This window comes from Lissotriton vulgaris, unplaced genomic scaffold, assembly GCF_964263255.1.
Source record: "Lissotriton vulgaris unplaced genomic scaffold, aLisVul1.2 SCAFFOLD_532, whole genome shotgun sequence".
Classification (NCBI taxonomy): domain Eukaryota; kingdom Metazoa; phylum Chordata; class Amphibia; order Caudata; family Salamandridae; genus Lissotriton; species Lissotriton vulgaris.
The window spans coordinates 370,244-392,385 of NW_028245496.1; the positions used below are offsets into that span (position 1 = coordinate 370,244).

General features: G+C 46.7%; 1 protein-coding gene across 2 annotated transcripts in view; it reads right to left on the bottom strand.

Moving 5' to 3' along the window:
- Positions 1-22,142, bottom strand: part of LOC147666399 (uncharacterized) — a 392,367-nt gene that overhangs the window by 341,942 nt on the left and 28,283 nt on the right. For both annotated transcript variants that reach the window (XM_086949092.1, XM_086949091.1), the window contains exon 2: positions 9,190-9,292. In XM_086949092.1, the coding sequence (XP_086805218.1) occupies positions 9,190-9,288 (99 nt within the window). In that variant the 5' untranslated portion in view covers positions 9,289-9,292. The remainder of the gene's footprint in view (positions 1-9,189; positions 9,293-22,142) is intronic.

Sequence of the window (22,142 nt, forward strand, 5' to 3'; positions counted from 1 at the left end):
AAGTCCTCTCACTCAGATCCTTCATGTGTCACAAAGGATTGTAAAAGATGCTCCTGTTCAATTTTAGGATGCACACTCAAGAGCTCACATGTCAGGTAAATTTACCAGGTGATTCTGTTTGCAAGCAGATCTCTGGCCACCATGAAATGTAAAAGGCTCCAGTCACAGGAAAATCTTATCTCTGGCTGTTTATGTGAGCACCACAGAATGCGTCACAATTGAGGGCATACAACGTAGTACCCTGCAGAAATCTAAAAAGTCCATGTTAATTAAGATAGACAGTGACTGTGGTGAGTGACATACAGCAATGACCAGTGCATGCCGTCTCACCAATAGCCCAACATTCGAATCTGCCTGCTGCCCTGTAGTCTGGCAATGTCCTCTAAGACTACCAGACCACTGTCATCTAATATATTTGTGTATTTTGGCTCAGGCTGTTAGCAAATATGCTAACTAGAATCATTTTCGTCATCAGTGACCTTCGGCCCTCTAGACAATTGGTCATATTATCTATCACCCCATCCCAGAATTCCCTGGGCAAAGGCCAGTGTCTCATACTGTATTTAAATGTCTACTGACCACTCTCTCTCAGACAGCCCCTTGTCAAAGTCTCTCTCAAAGATTGAAGTACTGAACTGGAATATTAGATCGGATGCAGAACCCTTAAACATTACAACCAGAATCCGGATCTTATAGCCACACCCCTTGGGTTCTAGAGGGCCTCCTTCCATTTTCCTGCCTTGCGCATTGTCAGATCTAGTTCCCATTTGGTCTTGAATTGTACTGACAAGTGTTTTGTACATTTTGCATACAAATATCCATTGCAAGGGACAGTACAACATTTGGAAAGCATCCTTCTATCGTTTGTATAGCTCGATAGCACTTTAGGTATCTGATGTGTGTACATACAAGTTTGAGATCTAATGAATGCAACACTGTATGGGTTTTACTTAGACCGGTGGGGAGGCTCCATTCCTGTCTCCCTTACCATAAACTGAACTTGACAACCATAAACTGCCTCAAGCCTGCACTGCTCTGTAAAGATTCCTGCTCTGCTCTTCCATTTATATAGTTTATTTTTGTGTTTTCTCTATTGATTATCACCCAGGGCTGGTTCACACCACCAGAAAAAACAAGCATTGAAAATGCAATAGGTCTCGGCCGCGTTTAAGTTAAAGCAAATCTGTTTGCAATTAGGTGGCTTTTTAGCTTTGCTTTTATTAGTGTCTTTCAAACTTTCATATACATGACATGCATATGTATGTATTGATGCATGCATTTATATTTGTATTTATATAGATATGCAGATGTATATATATGTATGTATATATATATATATATACACATACATATATATAAATGCATATATATATATACACACACACATATATATATATATATATATAAATATATGCATGTGTGTGAGCGTAGAGAGGTAGAGAAGTAGAGAGTAGAGAGTAATAGAGAGAGAGGTAGAGCGAGAGGTAGTGCGAGAGGTAGAGAGGTAAGAGGTAGAGCGGTAGAGAGTAGATATGAGTGGAGTGAGTAGTAGAGAGTAGTAGAGAGTGAATAGTAGAGTGAGTAGTAGAGAGTGAGTAGTAGAAAGTGAGTAGTAGAGAGTGAGTACAGAGTAGTAGAGAGTGAGTAGTAGAGAATGAGTAGTAGAGAGTAATAGAGAGTGAGTAGTAGAGAGTAGTAGAGAGTGAGTAGTAGAGAGTGAGTAGTAGAGAGTAGTAGAGAGTGAGTAGTAGAGAGTGAGTAGTAGAGAGTGAGTAGTAGAGTAGTAGAGAGTAGTAGAGAGGGAGTAGTAGAGAGTGAGTAGAGAGTGAGTAGCGAGTAGTAGAGAGTAGTAGAGAGTCGTAGTAGACAGTAGTAGGGAGTAGTAGAGAGTGAGTAGAGAGTGAGTAGTAGACTAGTAGAGAGTGAGTAGTAGAGAATGAGTAGAGATTAGAATAGTAGAGAATAATAGAGTGAGTAGTAGAAAGTAGTAGAAAGTGAGTAGTAGAGAGTGAGTAGTAGAGAGTAGTAGAGAGTGAGTAGAGAGTGAGTATTAGAGAGTAGTTGAGAGTGAGTAGAGAATAGTAGAGAGTAGTTGAGAATGAGTAGAAAGTAGAGTAGTAGAGAGTGAGTAGAGAGGAGTAGAGAGTGAGTAGTAGAGAGTGAGTAGTAGAGAGTAGTAGAGTGAGTAGCAGATTGAGTAGCCGAGTAGTAGAGAGTAGTAGAGGGTAGTAGAGAGTGAGTAGTAGAGAGTGAGTAGTACAGAGAAGTAGAGAGTGAGTAGAGAGTGAGTAGTAGAGAGTAGTAGAGAGTGAGCAGTAGAGAGTGAGTAGTAGAGAGTGAGCAGTGGAGAGTGAGTAGTGGAGAGTTGTAGAGTGAGTAGTAGAGAGTAGTAGAGAATGAGTAGGGAGTAGAGTAGTAGAGAGTGAGTAGTAGCGAGTAGGAGAAAGTGAGTAGTAGAGAGTGAGTAGTAGAGAGTAGTAGAGAGCGAGGAGTAGAGAGTGAGTAGTGGAGAGTGAGTAGTAGAGAGTAGTAGTGAGTGAGTAGTAGAGAGTAGTTGAGAGTGAGTAGTAGAGTGAGTAGAGAATAGAAGAGAGTAGTAGAGAGTAGTAGAGAGTGAGTAGGAGAGAGTGAGTAGTAGAGTGAGTAGTAGAGAGTAGTAGAGAGGGAGTAGTATAGAGTGAGTAGAGAGTGAATAGAGAATAGTAGAGTAGTAGAGAGTAGTAGTAGAGAGGTGTAGAGAGTAGTAGAGAGTGTGTAGTAGAGTAGAGTAGTAGAGAGTAGTAGAGTGAGTAATAGAGAGTAGTAGAGAATGAGTAGAGAGTAGAGTAGTAGAGAGTAGTAGAGAGTGAGTAGTAGAGAGTGAGTAGTAGAAAGTGAGTAGTAGAGAGTAGTAGAAAGTGAGTAGTAGAGAGTGAGTAGTAGAGAGTGAGTAGTAGCGAGTAGTAGCGAGTGAGTAGAGAATAGTGGAGAGGAGTAGAGAGTGAGTAGTAGAGAGTAGTAGAGAGTGAGTAGTAGAGAGTGAGTAGTAGAGAGTAGTAGAGAGTGAGCAGTAGAGAGTGAGTAGTAGAGAGTGAGCAGTGGAGAGTGAGTAGTAGAGAGTAGTAGGGAGTGAGTAGTAGAGAGTAGTAGAGAGTGCGTAGTAGAGAATCAGTAGAGAGAGAGTAGAGAGTGAATAGAGAGTAGTAGAGAGTGAGTAGTAGAGTGAGTAGTAGAGAGTGAGTAGTAGAGAGTGAGTAGTAGAGAGTGAGTAGTAGAGAGTGAGTAGTAGAGAGTAGTAGAGATTAAGTAGAGTGCCTCACACACACAGTGTCTCACACACACAGTGTCACACACACACAGTGTCACACAGTGTGTCACAGTGTCACACCCACTGTCACACAAAGAGTCTCACACAGTGCCTTACACAAACACAGTGTCACACTCACAATGTCTCTCTCACACACACACACACACACACACACAATGTCTCACACACAGTGTCTCACACACACAGTGTCTCACACACACAGTGTCTCACACACACACAGTCTCTCACACATAGTGTCTCACACACACACCCAGTGCTTCACACAAGTGCTTCACACACACAGTGTCTCACACACACATAGTGTCTCACACACACATAGTGTCTCACACACACAGTGTCTCACACAGTCTCTCACGCACATTGTCTCACACACAGTGTCTCACACACACAGTTTCACACACACAGTTTCACACACACAGTTACACAGTTTCACACACACAGTTCCACACACCCCTTGTCTCACACACAGTGTCACACACACACAGTGTCTCACACAGTCTCACACACACAGTATCACACACACAGTCTCACACACACAGTCTCACACACACAGTCTCACACACACAGTCTCTCACACACAGTCTCTCACACACACAGTCTCACACACACAGTGACTCACACACACAGTGTCTCACACACAGAATCTCACACACAGAGTCTTACACACAGAGTCTCACACAGACACAGTATCACAGTCTCACACACAGTGTCTTACACAGTGTCTCACACACACAGTGTCTCACACACACACATTGTCTCACACACACAGTGTTACACACACAGTGTCTCTCACACACAGTGTCTCACATACACACAGTGTTTCACACACAGTGTCTCACACACACAGTGTCTCTCACACACACAGTCTCTCACACACAGTGTCTCACACACACAGTGTCTCATACACAGTGTCTCACACACACAGTGTCCCACACACACAGTCTCATATACACAGTCTCACACACACAGAATCACACACACAGTATCTCGCACACACAGTCTCACACGCACAGTATCACGCACACAGTATCTCAAACACACAGTCACACACAGTCTCACACACACACAGTCTCACACACGCAGTGCCTCACTCACACAGTCTCACACACAGTATCAGTCTCATACACACAGTGTCTCACACACACTGAGTGGCAGACCATTCCATAACTTTGTGACCAGGTGTGCAAATGATCTTCCACCCCATCCCCATTTGTATGGACACCTATCCAACAAAATGATCAAAAGGAACAATGCATGTATGGTAGATGTAAATATGGGAATGAAGTGTATGGGGGAAGGAGGTGGTCCGGGGGGGACACAGGGCAGTAATTAGTGATAATAGAGTATTCATAGAAAAGTGTTAAGTCTAGAAAGATGCTGGGAATCCAGAAAGGGCAATGGTGATAGGCCAGGCAAGAACAAGAAGTTGATAGCATGGACTAGTCGTTGGAGGTATTTTTGCACGACTAGCATGGATTTTTGAATGGTGATGATGTAGGAGCAGCTATGACTGCTGAGAGTATGCACATAGCCCATTTGTAAAGGTGAAGATATTTCAATAGAACATTTTTCTACCATCTACAGAGAACCATACAAATTTATGTTTTGAGGTAATGTCGATTAGGGATGATCCAGTGTTGCAGAACGGGTGTTTCTAGGGTGACAGTATTAGGGCGTGAGGCAGTGGTGTGCATACAAAGCTAGTTGCCGATGTGGAACTGGTCTTATGGGGTAAAGTTGAGGAAAGGAGCGAGGTCAAACAATTCGAAGTATGGTGGAATTGATGGGAATGGGTCTGGGTCTGCGTTTCAGTTTAGTGATCTAGATGTTGGGAATGGTGCTGACAGTCATGTGTATGAGAAATGTATGTTATGCTGAAGTGAGATTATTATAGACATCTTCAGTTTGCTGTCTTGCAAACAGAGGATCTATTCGATGAGGGAAAGCTGCTAGGAAGGGATTATTGAGGTAACGGTGGATGGGGAATGGCACTAAAGGAGAGCCTGTTTATGTGTAGGACTAGTATTGTGAGCCAAAGTGTAAAGTGACCTCATGTTGGACCTGTGGTGCAATGGGTACTTTAGTACTACTAAAGGATTTTGTTGAAAGTGCATAACAATCCATGTTCGTTACCATCTTTCATTCAGTGGCCAGAAAGACGTAGGAAACACTGACATCTTTCAAAATGTTGTAGCTATCACACTTTTTATGAAGAAAAGAATGGCATTCATGTATGGATTCAACAGGTCATGTCAAGTACTTTTGTAAGAAGATTTCCCGACAATTGTCTCGACATTTTAAAAGCCAGAAATGAGTAAACGAGGTGAAAATTGTACTTGCACCTTCATATCAACTGCAACATATTCAAAGAGTTTGTAGAAAGAGTGCCTACTCCTTCCATTTTATTACGTATAGGAGACCATAAAAAGACAGTCAAATGCAAATGCAGATTTCTGGACTCTTTTAAATTGTCAGCATCTGCTGATGATATCCAAATCACGGCTTATCATATGGATTTTTAGGTTGAGCATTCAAGACCTTTTGTATATACTTTAGTATATACTTATTATATACTTATATGTGTTTGTATTATGTGTGCTCTGGAGATCAGCCCTAGCACTTATCTGCTTCCGCTTAGGGACTTTTTCTCTGTTCAACTGCCTCTATTTAACTTTCTTGATAGACAATGACCAACAGAGGTCAGTAAAATACCAGAATTGCTTTCTTCTGAGAGACTTTATTTTTTTAATTTTCTGGCAACTCCTTCTAGTTAACATTCTTTTTTTTGAAAACCTTTATTTATCAAATGCACAATACACAGCGTCTGCCTACAACCCTATCGGCCCGGTAGCTATGACAAACATTCGAAAAGTAGAACACAGTATATAGCAGGGGTGGCCGCTTCGCGGTCCATTATGGTGCAGTGCATAACACAACAATCAAAAGGATATCAAAGGTTTAATTTTGTAATTTTGTCGTAATGAAAAACAAAAAAAGGGGGGAACAAACACATGGTAAATTAATGACAAGGCTCACAGGAGGGGGGGGAACGGGAATCAATAGAAAAGAATGGAAGCAAATCTATTATGGGAGGGGTTGATGAAGGGAATGTAGAGTAAAAATAGTAAAAGGAACGCAATTTATGGGGAGGAGGGAATGGCCTTGGCATAATCAAGCGGAGGGGTACAGATATCACCTCGGTAAGCATTCCATTGCGCCCAGACCCTGTTCCACTTCCTAGGGCGACCCCGTGCCTCGTACACCGTCTTCTCCCGAAACATGCACCAGTCCATGTTTTCTTTCCAGACACTGAGCCTAGGCGGTCTATTGGAGCCCCAGAGCTGAGCTATGTCTCTCTTGGCGACCATGTTGCCCAGAGTGATCCAAAAGGTCTGAGCAGCCGTACAGTCCTTAGGCTCCCACACATTGAGCAAACAGCGTCGTGCCCCGGGAAGGAGGGGGACTCCAGTAACACGTCCCATCGCTTCATGGACCCTGGACCAAAAGGCGGAGATAACCGGGCATTCCCATAACACATGCAGAAAAGTACCATCCATACCACAGCCACGTCTACACAGTCCGTCCGTCGCAAGCCCCATCCGTACCAGACGCGTACCAGTCACATACACACGGTGGAGGATCTTTAATTGGACAAAACGAAGCCGAGCCGGAATAGCCACTACCTTAGGGGAAGAAATAGCCATTTGCCAGTCCTCGTCATCCAGTTCAAGGCCATCCGCCACCCAGGAGGCACGAAGCTTTTCCAGCAGGTCAGCCCTGTTGTTAATAGGTTTCTTATAGATTAAGGAAATCGTACTGTCAGGGACGTGGCCGTCAAGAATACGGTCTTCCAGCGGGGATGACTGGGGTACGTCAGTCCCGGGGGGAAAAGCGGAGAATAGGGCATGCCGCACCTGAAGATATCGAAAATATTCCCTATCATCTAGTTGGTATTCCACCTTCAGGGCCTCAAAGGATTTCACAGTTCCTCCGGCCCAGAGATCCTCCACCTTGCTAATTCCGATCATATCCCATCTATCAAACCCTTTCATCCGCCACAGGTTGCCCAATCGTTCAGAATCATACAACGGGGTCATGCACGTCAATCTGCCGCCCCAACCTGTAGCCACAGTAGCATCCTTCCAGGCACGCACGGCGCATTTCGTAGGACCAGTCAGGAGACGAAGTGGTGGCTACGAATACAAGGCTCTATTAAAGTTGTCGCCTGGCAAAAGGAGTTTATCCAAGGCAAAAGCGGGAGAGGGCTCAGAAGAATATGTCACGTGATTGATTGCACTTAAATGTGAGGCCCAATAGTACCGTTTAATGTCGGGTAGAGCGATACCGCCGTCGTACCAGGGGAGTTTGAGTTTAGATAATGCAATACGGGCACGTCCATCCCAAATCAATTGCCTCTGTAGGCTTTCGATTTCACGGAAATAGCGAGCGGGGACCGGGTCGAAAAAATTCTGCAAGGCATAAAGGAACCTGGGGAGTGACATCATTTTAAAAAGTGACGCTCGTCCCAATGGGGACAAGGGCAGTTCACGCCACCGCCGCACGTCCAGCTTGAGGCGACGGAGGGGAGCGTAGAGTTTCCGATCGTATCGCATCGAGGAGTCCATGGAGACAAAGACCCCCAGATACTTGAAACCGTCTTCCGCCACCTGGATAGGAAACCTACGGGGCAGCGGAGGTAGAACCCCCGCTATGACATAAAGACATGACTTGGTCCAATTGATAACCAGCCTGGAGTTCTCACCAAAGGAAGTGAGAACGTCAAAGAGCACGTTCAAAGACTTCTGGGGAGAGGTGAAATAGAGAAGGATGTCGTCGGCGTAGAGCGAGACGCGATCCTCCAGATCTGGCGCCCACCGGATCCCTTTAATCGAGGGCTCCCACCGAAGCCACGGTGCAAGGGGCTCAAGCGCCAGTGCAAAAAGAAGTGGGGAAAGCGGGCATCCCCGACGGGTGCCACGTCCCAATGGAAATGATTCGGAGCTTCTGCCGTTCACTACGACTTGAGCCAACGGTCGCTCGTTCTAGTTAACTTTCTTGATAGAGAACGACTAGGTCAGTAAAATACCAGAATCACTTTAGCATTCTCTAGATTCCAGTCCAAAGAAATTGTCCACGAGCACCTGTAGACAATATTATTTTTTTCAAATCTTGCATTTTCAGTGATATGACCACCGAAAGCCCTAATTTCATATTAAAAACAGAGCTTTGGATTATACCATTTCCCGCTGAAAGGCAATATTTGTCTCCATGTGTTCCCATACCTGGCATGTCATGCAGTTTGGTGCTTACTTTCCCTCCATGTTTAAGAACAGTAGATGTTTCAGCACCCAGGCTAATGTGCTGCATAGCTAAATACATATAAGGTCCCAAAGGCGAGACCGATAGCATTACAAATGCTTGTTTAAGTTTGTGGGTAATATAAGTGCAAAAACTGTGTTATGTTACGTTAAATTAACTTGAGCATTCGAATACCCGTCGATGTCTTACAGCTGGCTACTGTGAGCGTTAATGAACTAGTCATGAACTGAGTAACTATATAGAGTTGAATAGCCATGTTTTCAGAGCCTTTCTAAAAGATTTGTGGAGGATTTAAAGTGTAGGGGGAGCCTATTCCAGTTAGTGGAGGCACCCAGCATGTAGTTGTGGCCTCCCCACGTTGTATGTAGGCGAAATTACTAATTCTGTTATAGAAGCTCCTAAAGGCCTGGCTGTTAGGGATGTAGGTTCAGGTTAGTAACTTGCAAAGCTGTGCTCATACATCTCTTCTTCTTTGTTAAGACTGAGCATTGCTCTTAAGCCCAGCATCTAAAATGGGAGTGAAAGAGTGCTTTGGAAGGGAAGAGTTGTTCTGTCTTCCTTACCTTCATATTTAGATGGGTCGTCAAACCTAGTTTCTGACGGACAGCTCGGATGTGAGCTTGGTGTTTCTCCAACCACTGGCCTCTGTCCTGGTACGCCATTTAGCTAAAAAAATGGCATTTAATAAGGTTATTTGCTTTTTAGCACAATGTAATTATTGAAGCACGCAGGCGTAGCATATTGAACTGTACAAAAATAAACAAGTTACAATAATGTGTTTTCACATCGCCCTCTATCCCACCCTTTTGCTGCTTCTTGGCACTATAAATACCGGGTGTCAGTAGGTAACAAATAAGGCCGGCGCGCATATTAACAATGTAAAGGGTTCCACTGTGATTACAATGGGAATCTAATGATGGCTTATGGCCACAATTTCATGCATCATGAAGACCACAGTACATATTACTATCCGGTCACAAGCTTTCCCATCTGTGTTTCATCCCTGAATAAGAGCTGCTCAATGCAGCAGAATTGTACGACTATGCTCTCTGAGACACTCCCTGTCTTTAAGGCTCACACTGTATTCAACTATTATTCTTATGTACTATTGGCTTCAGAGAGTTTTCGCTCAAATGTTTACTAGAGTCATCACATCACAATTAACATATAATAACATAACAACATATAATTATGCGTTAAGCCTCTGCAGAAAGAATTACTCCAATGATAAAATGCATGGAAGGGGGCAGAAGTGTTACTGTGTAAAATTAAAGCGTTTGAGGACACGGTTGACTAGGTCATTGGTCCAGAGTAGCACCAATGGATTTAAACGCCCTGAGGATGTTAGTTAAATCTCTTTATTTGTGATTTTTCTTTCTGCATTGAATTCAAAATGTGTGTCTACGGTCATATCTTAATCATTTTCCCACCCACCATCATGATTCAGGCATATTTTGAATCTCCTATCACCCACTAAACATGTGATGCCAAGCATCCGCAGAGCCAGAACAGGGGAAGAGCCTTTTCCTACATTGCGGCCAAGAACTGTAATAAGCTCCCGATCAACACCAGATGCGCCCCCTCCCTGAACACCTTCAGAAAGGCTCTCAAGACCTGGCTCTTCGACTGAATGGAACTGCTGACCCCCTCCACCCCCCAACGCCTTGAGACCCTCAAGGGTTAGTAGTGCGCTTTACAATTCAATGATTTCTTGAATTTTCTAGTATATCACTAAAGTCAAGTCTTCTTTCCTGCATTGCCTCCTCCTTCACTGCAGCTTATCAATGCCATATCATATAAGAGCTAAGTGAGGTCAGGGATTCCCTTGACCTAGACCTATTGGTTCTCTCAGAGACTGTTTTGATGAAGTTTTTTAAACTGCTCTGGATCTCCTGCTCCCCAGGTTACTTCATGATACATGTAGACCAAGAGGAAAGCCAGGAGGTACAATCAACTTCATGCACAGATCTTTCAATGCTTTATGTTTGCAGTCGAATCCCCCCAATACGCAATCAAAATAGTGGAACTGTTGAACTTCCACCTAATTCACTCCAACAGCAATGGCTTTTTGATTGACTTGGGCAATATCTGAATAGTCCTGGCACTCAATTTCATGGTTCTTGAAGGAGAACAATCTCACCCCACACTATGATAAACCTACCTCTAAACAAAGGCATCATCTCCTTACCAGCCAGATCTACTACTCCTACACCGCCCACCCATCGCCAACAGTCTGAGTTCTCCACATGTTGAGCTTGCATATTCGTACTGTCTCAGTACCTCAATGATATCAATGAGCCCGCTTCAAAAGGGTGGGTCAACTCGACAACCTCAACCAGAGCAAGCTAGATGCAATTTTCCTCGACCAAGGCCACACCGCAGCCCTGATCCTACTCGACCTGTCAGCAGCATTCAACACCGTCTCCCACCGCACACTCGCCATCAGACTACACAACGCCATCATACAAGTAACCTCCCTCGACTGGATCCGCTCGTTCCTCACCGGCAGAAGCCAAAGAACCAGACTGCCCCCCACGAAAATCAACGGCGGAGTACCCCAGGAATCGTTGCTCAGCCCAACCCTTTTCAACATCTACATGGCCCCCAATGATGCCATCATCAGACCGACGACACCCAGCTCATCCTCTCCCTTACTAAGGACCCCACCACCACCAGACTCAACTTCCAGGAAGGAATGCAGGACGTTGCATCCTGAATGAGCAACAGGTGCCTGAAATTCAACTCAGAGAAGACAGACGTCCTCGGAACCACCCCTTCAGCATGAAACAACACCTGGTGGCCCACTGCCCTCGGCAGCCCCCAACCCCCACGGACCACGCCAGAAACCTCAGCATAGTACATGACTCTTCCCTCTCCATGAACCGCCAGGTCAATGCCGTCGCTTCCACCTGCTTCAACACCCTCCACATTCTCAAATGGATGCCCCCTCCCCCCTCACCCCCCCCCAAGTCAAGGAAGACAGTCACACATAACCAGCAGACTGGACTACAGAAACGCCCTCTATGCCGGTATCAACAAGTTTTATACTCCTCAAGCTCCAGATGATACAGAACACCGCAGCCAGACTTGTCCTCAGCATTCCTCGACATAAGCACATCAGCCAACACCTACGGAATCTTCACTGGCTCCCCATCGAGAAGAGAGTCACTTTCAAAATACTCAACTCAAATGCCTCCACAACACAGGATCACAAAACCAGAATGAGAGAATCGCCTTCCACGTACCCTAAAGAAACCTTTAACTTACCAACCTCGCCCTTGCTGAAGCATCTTGCCAAGCATCCGCAGAGCCAGAACAGGGGAAGAGCCTTTTCCTACATTGCGGCCAAGAACTGTAATAAGCTCCCGATCAACACCAGATGCGCCCCCTCCCTGAACACCTTCAGAAAGGCTCTCAAGACCTGGCTCTTCGACTGAATGGAACTGCTGACCCCCTCCACCCCCCAACACCTTGAGACCCTCAAGGGTGAGTAGTGCGCTTTACAATTCAATGATTTCTTGAATTTTCTAGTATATCACTAAAGTCAAGTCTTCTTTCCTGCATTGCCTCCTCCTTCACTGCAGCTTATCAATGCCATATCATATAAGAGCTAAGTGAGTTCAGGGATTCCCTTGACCTAGACCTATTGGTTCTCTCAGAGACTGTTTTGATGAAGTTTTTTAAACTGCTCTGGATCTCCTGCTCCCCAGGTTACTTCATGATACATGTAGACCAAGAGGAAAGCCAGGAGGTACAATCAACTTCATGCACAGATCTTTCAATGCTTTATGTTTGCAGTCGAATCCCCCCAATACGCAATCAAAATAGTGGAACTGTTGAACTTCCACCTAATTCACTCCAACAGCAATGGCTTTTTGATTGACTTGGGCAATATCTGAATAGTCCTGGCACTCAATTTCATGGTTCTTGAAGGAGAACAATCTCACCCCACACTATGCCAAACCTACCTCTAAACAAAGGCCAAAATAATGCAAGCAAACACTTGATGCTTACTTTTAAAAATTTTATTTTATTTTATTGCTCATTTTCCAAAATAAAATACATTGATGCATCTTACATTACATACAGCAGCACGTGAATAGTAGCGATGTAGAATAAAGAAACATTGATGACACATATTATAAACATTCTGGCGTTTGTCTAAACAGAAGCAACCAGTCAGCCGGTGTAAGAAATTATCCAGAGTTAATACCACAAATTCAAAATGTACCTAAAGCATACTTATTAGCACCCATAACACTTCAGCCAACACCCTCCGGGCCTATCTGGCTAGCCAGTCGAGCCTGCTGATCCGCTGTAATCTTAGCAATGTAGGTGCGGTATGGACCCCATATGTCGATAGGATGAGATGGACTGGGAACCTGTGTTGAGTACTCCACACAATTAACATTACAAAAAGCCATGCTTCTAAGCCAGGACTTCAACCGAGGCGAATGCCTATCGCACCAGAGCAGCGCAACCTCTCTTTTAGCTAGCAATAACCCTAGAGCGGCAAGTTTGCGTACAGGACGTGGGAAGTTCGAGACGTATCCCAGCAACCCTATTTCCGGAGTGGGAAGTAAGTGTACCCCCAGCATGTCTCCCAGTGTTCGGTGTATCTGCAACCAATACTCATGTATCAGAGGGCAAGTCAATGATAAGTGTGCAAAGTCAGCAAATGGGGCTTTGCATTTCGAACAGTGGTGGGGACGGTTGGATCTATCTTGTGTGACAGTGCTGGGGTATGGTAAAGTCTACAGAGAAATTTGAAATGAATGAGTTTGTGTCTACTATTCAGGGAGACCTCCCTAGTGGCTCTGCAACATTGCATCCACTTGTCGTCCGAAATGGCTTTACCCAAATCCTCCTCCCATGCTGTGCGCACCCTGGAATCTGAAGTGGGAAGTCCATCACTACACAGTCTGTACAATTTAGAGACGAGATGCGTACCTGATGGATGTTGAATAATTAGTATGAGCGGTGGGAAAGCTTCAGGGGCTAGAGGAAATGTGGGAAACACTGCACATAGCATGGATCGGATCCTAGACAATACAAATGAGTCCATGAATGTACGGTTTGAAAAGCGTTGGTCTTCAGTTAATGAAAAAGCATGTCCCTCAGGGAAGAGGTCGCCAATGGTATGTATGTGAAATTTGGACAATGTACGTTGGATCACTGCTTCCCCAGTAATAGGAAGCCAAGAAGCATTAGGCAAAGGGAGAGCCGGAGAATACAATAGATCCAGGCCCAGAAGCCTGTGCACCCTATCCCAGGCCCAGCAGGTTGCTGAGACAGTCGGAATGTCCTGTGGATCTCGCGGAAAGCCCCTGGGAAGGACAGTGGAGAGCAGCCCAGGCAGGACCAAGTCCCCTTCAGGTTTTAAATATAAAATGCTGGCATCCGGGTGGAACCACGAATATGCGTATGAGCATTGTGCTACTAAGAAATAAAGGTAAAAATCAGGAACCCCAAAGCCACCCCTCTCATATGGGAGAGTCAAAACCTGCCATGACACCCGTGGATTCCTGTCACCCCAGACCAACCGCACTACTAAGGAGCGCAGTTGTGTGAAAATAACCTTGGTGAGGAGAATCGGGATGTTATTAAAAAGGCTTAGATTTTTGAGAGAGACCCCTTATGAACACCAGGGGATTGGAGTACTTTCGACAGTAAAGAGAGGTTTTCCCTTGGCTAACACACTTATAATTTCATGCCTATCCGCATGTATTTCTATACAAGCACTGTGCTACATACACTGCAATCTATCCACACACTTGTTGTATAGTTTAAAACATTTATTCTTAATAAAATTCTTTCTTTGGTACAAAGTTATTAGACATTTAAAAAAAAAAGATTTTTCATAATCACAAAACAATCACAATGTAACATTTGAAAATTCATAGACACAATATCATACACTTCAATGGTTAAAAAGCGTAATAAGTAGATTTTTTGCACTAGATTATTAAAAGAGAGAAAATCACATCAAGGGAGAGACATACAAGAGACACAAACAATTTGTCATTAAAAGTTACACATCTGAGACCCTAATATTGTCAGAATCTAAACCTAGGCCCGTTATTTTCTGGACTCCAGGGTAGATTTGTTCTCTTGATTGTGTATATGCGGCGTCGACGCGTTTCAATGGCTACTATTTATACTCTGCCATCTTTTTCAAGACTGTGTGATTAGTCTCTCCTAAGTTCAGGGCACTAGATGGTTGCCACTTTCAGGGATTCTCCTGTTTACATGGCAGTCTTAATCTTGAGCGGTTTATTCACGATCTCAAACTCCGGACGTGTGTTTCATCTCAAAACTGCATTCTTGTGGTGGATATGATGATTTCTCGAGTCCGCCTATCTCTTTGTTTTTTGGTTCATACACCTTATTGCCTTTATTTTGAGGTTATTAGTTTGACTTTTGTCTGACGGACTCTAGTTCTTTATTTTAGGTTTCCCGTCCTGTCGAAATGCCCAAGACTTGTTTTGTGTTTCTTGGGGCGAACCTCCTAATGGAGAGTGGATTTGCTGACAACCTTCTTGGGCAGTGTTCAATCGGCTGTCTCCTGCAGCGTAGCGTTCCACTCCCTCCTCTCGCGTCAATCCTTTCGTCTGAGCTCGCGGTCCCGACGTGTTATTAAAAAGGTACAAAAACCGTGGAAGTGCGACCATCTTAATTATGGCAATTCTGCCAGCCATAGATAAAGGGAGACGGACCCACCTCTCAATCTGGCTCTCCAAGAAGTCCAGCGCGCTCCCGTAATTTAAACGGACAATGGCGATAGTGTCAAGGTGGACATGAACCCCCAGGTACTTCACTGAATCCTGAGTCCATTCCAAAGGATAGGGGCAATGCCATTCTGTGGTACACGGAGTCAGTGGGAAGATAATCGACTTGTGCCAATTGATGCAGAGGTTTGAGAATTTACCAAAGCGTATTATTTCCCTAATAAGCGGTTCCAGATTAGCCTGAGGTTGCCGGACGTATAAGATCATGTCATCGGCGTACAATGACATTAAAAGAGGACCCGTGTGGAACTGGAGACCTCTGTGTAAATGTTGTTCTTGAAATGACGGGCCAGGGGATCCATAGCCAAAATTAAAAGCAGTGGAGATAGGGGGCATCCCTGCCGGGTGCCACGCGACAGTGAAAACTGTTCTGTGATCATGCAGTTAAGGCGTAATCTGGCTGTGGGCGTGGTGTACAAAAGTGCAACTGGGGAGACAAAACATTCTGGCATACCCATACGTCCCATAATGGACAGAAAGAAGGGCCATTCTAATGAGTCAAACGCTTTCTGAGCATCAAGAAGGATAGCAGCGGCAGAGGTAGAGGGGTCGATACGATGCAAAACAGCAAACATTGTCTTCAGATTCAAGGAAGTGGAACGATGTGGGACAAAGCCAGATTGTGCTGGGGATATGATGGATTCCATCAGCAATGAGAGCCTAATGGCAAGAATCTTGTCCAAGATCTTGTAATCAAGATTTAATAAAGAGAGGGGACGGAAAGAGCTGCATAATTTGGCGTCCTTACCTGGCTTGGGGAGTAGATGACTGCCTCTCTGAGTGTGGGGGGCAGACTACCAGTCTCCAGTGCCTCTGCATATACCTCCACCAGACGTGGAGCTAAGACGTCTTTGTAGGCCTTGTAAAACTCGGCGGAGAAGCTGTCAAGTCCCGGTGCCGAGGAGCCCCTCAATGCCTCGGTTGCTTCAACTACGCTGTCCTGAGTGATAGGCGCGGCCAAAAAGTCCTGCATATATTTCTCGAGATAGACCATTGCTATTCCGTTCAAGTACTCCCCCCGTTTCAGCCGGTCTCCTGCCAGCGTAGATGTGTACAGTGTTTTGTAATATGACATGACGGTGTTACAGATGTCTGGTGTGGAATGGTGTAGCTGTCCCTGTTGCCCCTTAATCTCTGTGATGTATGTTGACGGGTACGGGGGCCGAAGCAGTTGTGCCAACAGCCTGCCGGGCCTGTCACCTTCCCAGTACTGCCGGGCAGTGCTCTGTATATTCAAGAATCTTAGTTCCCTATCCGCCTCCTCTCTAAACTCCATCATCAAAGACAGGCGTTTGGTCTCCCTGTCACCGGTGAGGCCCCGCAAGAGCTTTCCATCAAGTGCCGCTATATCGGTTTCTATGCGAGTAAGTGTGGGGCGGATGTCTCTCAAAATGTCGACATGTTTGGCAATGCAGACACCGCGAATAGTGGCCTTGAACCCCTCCCACAGCACCACCCATGTCTCCACCGACCCGGTGTTAAGATCAAAATATTCTTCGATGGCTTGCTGAATGTCTTCAGTAAAAACCGGGTCGGTCAAAGCCCTCCCAGGAAACCGCCACTGTCTCTCAAACCCACCCAATCTTGGGATCAACAGTTTATGCACCACGGAGGAGTGGACAGACAACGTGCGTGGCAGAGTGAGAAGACCATCAACCCAACCAGTGACCTCAGGGGAAAGGAGCCAGTTGTCAAATCTGGTCCAGGTATTATGGAACCCAGAGTAATGTGCGTAATCGGGAGACTGCAGGTGTACTTGTGCCTCAATGTCGATCCGGGAGAAGTGAGGGAATATATCCATAAGGACTGGACGGGACCTGGTTTTGGTGTCCAGGGAGGAGGATGTGCTGTCTCTAGCGGGGGTCATTAGTAAGTTGAAGTTCCAGCCCATGATCAGATATCCGGGGTCAATCGTGAGGAGTTGCACCTGTAGGTCTCGAAAAAAGGAGGGGGTGTCAACGTTGGGACCATAAATACCCACCAGTGTAACTTTATATCCAAAAAGTGCCCCCATGACTATTAAGTATCGACCCTCCTTATCTGCAATGCTGTGGGAGTAAACAAAAGGCACCCGCTTATGGACTAATACGGCCACTCCCCTAGAGTATCTACTGTAGTGGGAAAAGAACCAGTGAGCGCCCCAGCTTTTGGCTACCTGCGAGGCATCTGAGGCAGCCAGTTGCGTTTCTTGTAAGAAAGCTATATCAATCCTGTGGCGAGTGATATAATTGAAAACCTGCCTACGTTTGTTAGTGTCATTCAGCCCCGAACGTTCCAGGATACCAATGATAGCCCAGAAGGCCCAGGCCGAAGGCCTAACCTAGCCATGCGGGGGACAACAACGATAAGACCCAGAATGTCGAGCCAAACAAGCTGCTCCGGAGTGTTCTACATGCATAAAGAAGAATTAAACCAACATCACTGGAAAAAAAAAAATAAACATCCCCCTCCCACTGCCCAGCCTCATGGCAACTCGCAAGAGGCAAACCCCACATGATCCCATGGTGTGCCATCGTAAATGGAAAAACCATTGCATCAGAAAAGCACAATAATCAATGCTAACGAAAAAACCCCAATACAAGCAATCGAAGACGTCCGCCATGGGGGGTGGCAATGCCTCGACGGTCGGGCCAACCAACACATCCATTTACAAATGAATAAGAACAACATTGTGCAAATATACAGACCAACAAAGAGGATTAGAAATACAGCGACGAACTGTCAGCCAGTCACAGGGTCTGGGAACAGATCCGCGCTAGCCTGGGAATCTTAATGCGCCGGAGAGGTCGGGCCAGAAGAGCTGACCGCGCCCAACCTCTGTTTCCTATAGTTCTGACAGAACTCCTGCGCCTCTGTGGGGGGAGTCAAAAACATAGAATCTGCCGACCACGTCCACCTTCAGCCGCGCTGGGTACAGCATCCGATATTTAAGGGCCAAGTTCCTGAGTGCAACCTTGACGCCGTTGTACTTACACCTCGCCTCCTGCACCATGATGGTGAAGTCAGGGAAAAAAGATAGGGCACTGCCCTGCCACTGGATCTCTCCTTTCTCACGCGCTGCCCGTAGGTCGTGCAAATTCATAAGCCTGGCGATGATGGGGCGAGGAGGCAGGTCCGGTCGAGGACGGGGGCCCAACGATCTATGAGCCTGCTCCACCATGAATCCTTGAGAGCAGACTTCTCTGCCGAACAGATCCACTAGCAACTTTTCCACGAAAATGTCCTTCCGTCTGGTCGATGTCGTCTCCGCCACGCCAAGGATGCAGATGTTGTTTCGTGCCTCCAGATCTTCGTTTTTAATGGCCACCTCCTTTAGGATCTTTTCAACGCGTTCCAGACGTTTCAATGATTTGGACGTACCATCTTCCACATCCGAGACCCTGGACTCCACCACGTCTAGCCGTCGGTCGTGCGCCTGCACCTTGGTGCCCATGTCAGCAATCTTTTGCTCGAGGCTGTCAAAGCGGCTGCCCAGCGCTTTAAAACCGGCCTTCATCTCCGCGCGCAAAATGTCGCCCGTGGATCTAAAACCCTGTGGGTTCGAAGCTGGAATCGTGTGGATACCCCTGCTTTCTGTGAGGCCCTAACTGCCACCTGCCCTGATCTTACTGACATTCCCCCTCAACAACAGCTGGCCACCTTAGACAGCTGGATAATCCACCTTCGGGATAAAAAGGCCCCGTTAAAGAAGGTTACTATAAATCACCACCATCATGCTAACAAGTGGTTCACCCCTGCCCTTAAAGCACTTAAGTTAACTGTTCGTCAAGCTGAACGGGCTTGGAGGCTGAAATACTGCCCTACTAGCAAGAATCACTATATCACCCTGCTAGCAGAATACAAAAAAGCCATCCTAGCGGCCAAGAAAGACTACTTCTCCCAACGCATTCTGAAAGCAGAATGCCAGCCACGTGAAATCTTCGCAACAGTCCACGAGTTAGCCCTATCAGATAGGCCTTCACCTACGATTATACCTTCCCAGTCACTGTGCAATTCACTGAACGAGTTTTTTATTGAGAAAGTTGCGCAAATAAAAGCTCGCATTCCTCCTCCATCTAACTCTTCATCGGATTGCTCCCCGCCACAGAACACCCAGTGCCTGACTTCTATTCCGATGCTAACCAGCGAGTCCCTCTCCCCGCTACTTAAGCGTGTAAAATCTGGGTCTCCTTCTGACACGTGCCGGGCCCGCATTCTGGCCCAGGTGTTCTTGGCCTGTCCCGCCCCCGCTCTTACTGTCCTAAACAATACCTTCACCTTAGGTCTAGTTCCTTCTGCTTTTAAATCGGCCACCATCATCCCCATTCTAAAGAAGCCTGGGGCTGACCCTGCCTCCTTAGCCAACGACCGCCCTATATCCCTGCTTGCCTACTTGGGCATGGTGGCGGAGACGCACGTGTCTCAAATTTTGAGCACCTTTGTTGAGGACAGCAATTATCTGGCCCCATCTCAAGCTGGTTTCCGACCTCGACATTCTACCGAGAAGGTGGTGATTTCGGTCATGGACCAACTTAGGGAAGGACTCGACCCCAACGCCCCCAAGATTCTGGTCGATTTGGACCTCTCCGCCGCCTTTGATACCGTGGACCATAACATCTTGTTGTCACGGGTCAGGGCGGCGGCGATCGGGGGGCTTGCATTTGCCTGGGTCGAGTCTTTCCTGAAGGATCGTAATCAGACAGTCCATCTCGGCACCTTCTCGGCCTCCCCACGTACTGTCAACTGTGGTGTCCCTCAGGGTTCTGCTCTTTCCCCTTTACTTTTTAATCTTTACATCTTCCCCCTGGTCTTTGCTTTAGAGAACATGGAGGTCACTGTATATAACTATGCAGATGATCTCCAACTCATTTTTGATCTTTCCTCCCCTTCAGGGGTTGGCAGTTTCCAGTCCGTCATGCTATTTATCCGAGACTGGATGAACACCAACCAGCTAAAACTCAATCCGGATAAAACTGAACTTGTGGCGACGGGCGGCGCTGCCAATCCCTGGTCCTCTTCTTTTTGGCCCTCCTCACTTGGACCCCCTCCTTCCCCTTCTTGTTCAGTTAAAACCCTTGGGATCATGCTTAACCACCAATTAACCCTTCACTCACACATCAATTCGGTGGTTTCTTCCTGCTTCTTTACACTTCGACTTATCCGGAAAATTGCCAGATTCTTTTCCACTTCTGCTCTAAAGCTTATCCTGATGGCCATGGTCCTGTCAAAGATTGACTATGGAAACATCATTTACAATGGAGCCCCTGCGTATGCCTTGCAGCGCCTACAGTTAGTACAAAACCAGGCTGCCCGCCTGGTTTTTGGTCTGTCTAAGTCCCATCACTCGACTCCCCTACTCAGGAGCTTACATTGGCTCCCGATAAAAGAACGAGCCAGGTTTAAGCTAGGGTGCTTGATTTTTCAAGCAAGAGCGGGTACAGCCCCGGCCTTCATTAATTCGGCTATTTCTCCCTATGTTCCTTCTAGAGACCTCCGCTCCTCTAGCTTAGCCTTACTAACTACGCCCGGTTCAAAAAGAAGCGGGCAGGAGGGCAGAAGTTTGCCGTACTTGCTCCTACCTTCTGGAACGACCTCCCCCTATCTTTAAGACTCTCTTCCTCCTACATGGAGTTTCGGAGGTCACTAAAAACATTCTTATTCCAGCAGGCTTTTGGCACTTAGCTATCCTATCACCACCAGCTCTCCTATTTCATTCTTTTAGGGTCCTCACCAGCGCCATGAAACTGTCTCAGTGTACGTGCGCTCTATAAGTTCTTTTTAAATTAAATTAAAAATTCATCTCGCTCATCATCGTGGCTACCATAGCCGTGGCGTCGTGACCGCCAGCAGTGTTCCCGTCTTCCGTGGAGGAGCCGGGGGGGCATCCGAGGCAGCAAGGGAAGCCTTCTCAAAGTTGATTTTACGTTGGGTGGGATCCTTCTTGCCATGTTGCTAGTGTAGGAAAGGCAGGCAGCTGCCAGAATGTTCAAAATACAGTGCTCAAAGCGCCTCTGCCCGTGCCAATGAAGCGGACCCGGCAGATATCACCACCGCGACAGCCACTGCAATTCGGGAATCAGATAATGCGCACAGATATCGAGGCCAGAGCTGGGCAGCGCCCCTCCTCAGGCCACATCTACTCTCCACCCGTCAGTCAGCTTTGGCGCAGAAGCCCAGCCGGTTCAAAAATGAATTATGGCTCAGGAGCGTGGCGGTAGGTTTGCCCCGTGATGGCCCATGGGCCGACAGCGCTGAAGGCACCTGAGCCCCTCCTTTATCCATTCCACTCACTGTGCAACCGCAAGGGTCCAGCAATCCAGAAGCGTGGTGTCCTGCGTCTGGGTTTGGGCTGCAACTCATCGTTCAAATGGTGCTTCATTAAGTAGTCGGCATCAGGGCCTGGCCGAAGTATCCCCCTGGGCTGCTGAGAACTGGCAGGGCCCCCACAGGTCAGGGATGCTTCCCACCCCCACAGTACCACCGCCGCCGCCGCGCCCCCACGTGCCCCACGAAGCGCCCACCCCAACCCCCAGGCTCCACCGGGCCAACCGCAATCCAGTCCCCGGCTCGGGACCGCTCTACAGGCCGCAAATCGCTGGCATGTCCCTGGAGCCAGGAACCAAGCAACACGGCCCAGCACAGGACTAGGGGGGAGCAGGGGAGGCCCAACGATAGCCACAGGGGGAGCAGCAGTAAGCAGAGGCCCCGCAGGTGCAAGATGTGAGCTCCTAGGGCAAAGGCCGCAAGGC